This window comes from Temnothorax curvispinosus, unplaced genomic scaffold (genome assembly GCF_003070985.1).
Source record: "Temnothorax curvispinosus isolate PA1 unplaced genomic scaffold, ASM307098v1 QBEX01000108.1, whole genome shotgun sequence".
Lineage (NCBI taxonomy): Eukaryota > Metazoa > Arthropoda > Insecta > Hymenoptera > Formicidae > Temnothorax > Temnothorax curvispinosus.
In genome coordinates this window covers 31,891-34,710 of record NW_020209888.1, presented here as the reverse complement: position 1 = coordinate 34,710, position 2,820 = coordinate 31,891, and the positions used below count along the sequence as shown (strand labels likewise).

General features: G+C 33.5%; 1 protein-coding gene across 1 annotated transcript in view; it reads left to right on the top strand.

Annotated features, from left to right (window-relative positions):
- LOC112457464 (ATP-binding cassette sub-family D member 1) overlaps positions 1 to 2,820 on the top strand; it is a 16,408-nt gene that overhangs the window by 9,219 nt on the left and 4,369 nt on the right. Inside the window, exons 3-6 of the mRNA XM_025020591.1 lie at positions 113 to 493; positions 821 to 915; positions 1,050 to 1,239; positions 1,848 to 1,945. Of these exons, the coding sequence (XP_024876359.1) occupies positions 113 to 493; positions 821 to 915; positions 1,050 to 1,239; positions 1,848 to 1,945 (764 nt within the window). The remainder of the gene's footprint in view (positions 1 to 112; positions 494 to 820; positions 916 to 1,049; positions 1,240 to 1,847; positions 1,946 to 2,820) is intronic.

The window sequence follows — 2,820 nt, the reverse complement described above, 5'->3', positions numbered from 1 at the left end:
ATCATCATCATCATCATCATCATCATCATCATCATCATCATCATCATTATTATTATTATTATTATTATTATTATTGTTCTGATTCTTGTTACTATTATATTTTATTATCTAGGTCCACTATTAGCGGCAGCGGTCATTGCTTTAACCGGACAAGTTCTGCGTTTTGCTTCACCGAAGTTCGGCCAACTGGTTGCTGAAGAAGCAACGCGACGTGGGAAATTAAGAGAAGCGCATGCTCGTATCAGTGCGCATGCAGAAGAAATTGCATTCTATGGAGGTCACAATACAGAACATCGTTATCTAAGCTCCGCTTATAAGTCTTTGGTAATGCATTTGCATCGTATTCTCGCTGTTAAACTGTGGTACGTGATGCTGGAACAGTTCCTTATGAAGTACTTGTGGTCTGGCACGGGACTTCTCGTTATCGCAATGCCGTTGCTTTATAACACGGCTGCATCATCGGGAAGCGGGATGATTAATACGGATGGCGATGGTGTGTACAATGACTCAAGCATTAATATTTTTAAACAGAACATCTGGTATACAAAAAAGGCAATAATGATGTCATAGTAGTTTGTAGATTGATAGAAAGTTTTTTTAATATTTTATATTATATTTTTATTATTTAATTTTATATATATGTATATAAATTATATTATATAAATTATATTTTTTTCCTATACTATATTATTTTTATATACACTGTACAAAAAAACAAAAGGAAAGAGAAAAAGTTAATAATAGCATTAAATAATTATAATATAAATCTTAACAATAGTTTACAAACAAATATAATAATTTACCAACATCTACTAATTAGGTGGTGTGAGTGAGCGAACAAGATATCTGACCACTTCAAAAAATCTTTTGAGCTCTGGAGCAGATGCTGTCGAACGACTTATGTCGTCTTATAAAGTACGTATTTTAATTCCTGTTAATTTTTTTAATCTTGCATGTTTTGGCATTAAAGAATGAATTCGAAAGTTAAAGTTAAAGTCTTTGAAGATACGCGTGTAAGCTAAATATCAATTTAATTTTTATTAAAATAGGAATTAGTCGCATTAGCGGGGTATGCAGCGCGCGTCAGCGAAATGCTAGATGTATTTAAGGATGCTGCGCTCTGCAAATACAAGAGGAACATCGTTACCAGTAGTCCATCGAGATCCGTTCCAAATGGTAACGCTCAACAACTCACGGACAAAGTAATCGAATTTAGTAACGGCACTCCAATAATAAAAGGTAAATCAAAATATTTGACAACACAATAAAATTTAAATAATTAAAACTGATTTTATTGTCTTAGTGCATATTTCATAATATTTAAAGTTACTAATTATTTTAATTTTAATAAAATTACTATTTTTTTATTTATGATTTGATGATAAAATTATTAAACTATTAAAAAATTGTTTTAGTTTTCATATCTTAATATAAGAGTAATTGATTATCACGGAGATTACTTATTTAATTACAGAATTATTATATCATAATATTCACAAAACGTTAAGAAACTCCATAACTCAAGAAAAATACAACTCTCTCTCTCTCTCTCTCTCTCTCTCTCTCTCTCTCTCTCTCTCCCCCCCTCCCTCCCTCTTCCTCTCTCTCTCTCTCCCACCTTCCCTCCCTCTCCCTTCCCTCTCCCTCTTCTTTCCTTACCACTTTCTTCTCTCTCTCCCTCCCCCCACTCGCTTCCTTTTTTCTCTTTTTCTCTATTTCAACAAAATATTTATATTAATCATTTAATATTAAAGATGTTAATAAGTTACTTGTTATACGTATATATACTCATCGTCTTTTATACTTTTACTACGAAAATCATTATACGTGACTTTATTGTTTGTCAGGAATTGTTCGCGAAAGCACGGACGGCAGTATAAGTCTAATCAATGTACCGATAGTCACGCCTAATTGCGAAATAATTGTACTTAACTTAACAGTCCATGTAAGTAGTTATCACAAACTTTACATACATAATTACAGAATTATTATATTCCAATATTTAATATTAAAAAAGACATCCGTACAATATATATTTACGGCTTCTGTTACATATACATGACTATATTATACATATATAATTATTATATTCTTATGTTTCTATACTCCGTCCAATGAAAGATTGAGAGTAGATCGGACGAAAACTCGTCCGTCTCGCGCAGGTCTCCGCCCACAGAACATCTATTTACATATACACGGTACGCCAGGCTCTAGGGACTTTACCCCCACTTTGCCCGCCTATGCGCAAAACTACTCTTAATCTCTCGTTGGACAGAGTATACATAATTACATATAGTAATATACACTGGGCAACAAAATTATCGCAACAAAAATTTACGTCAAAAATTTGCCCAACTTCAAATAAGCATAACTCCGCGAAAAATTGTCATATCTGAAAGTTTTTTTTTATTTTAAAGGGTGAAGTCTGTACTTTAAGGAACCATAGTCATTGCAGATTTTGAATTTAGCCTTTCCCCATTTCGCCGTTCTTCCAAAAGTAAGGACGTGTTACGTCTCCAAAAAATTGCACATTTTGACACATTTTACGGAGTAGAATGAATTTTTTTCGTAACTATCATAGCAACCATAGTAAAATATGGACTTTTTCCTGCAAATTAAAAAAGAAATAAGTTCGTACGATTTTTTTTCGCCGAGTTATGGCTTATCAAAGTTACCTATGCATTTTTGTGCATTCAATCACCACCAACATTAGCATTACCCAGTGATGGACACCACGGGGAGGTTGCTCTGGTCGGATTTTGCCCATCGTGTATGTGTGTGTGTGTGTGTGTGTGTGTGTGTGTGTGTGTGTGTGTGTGT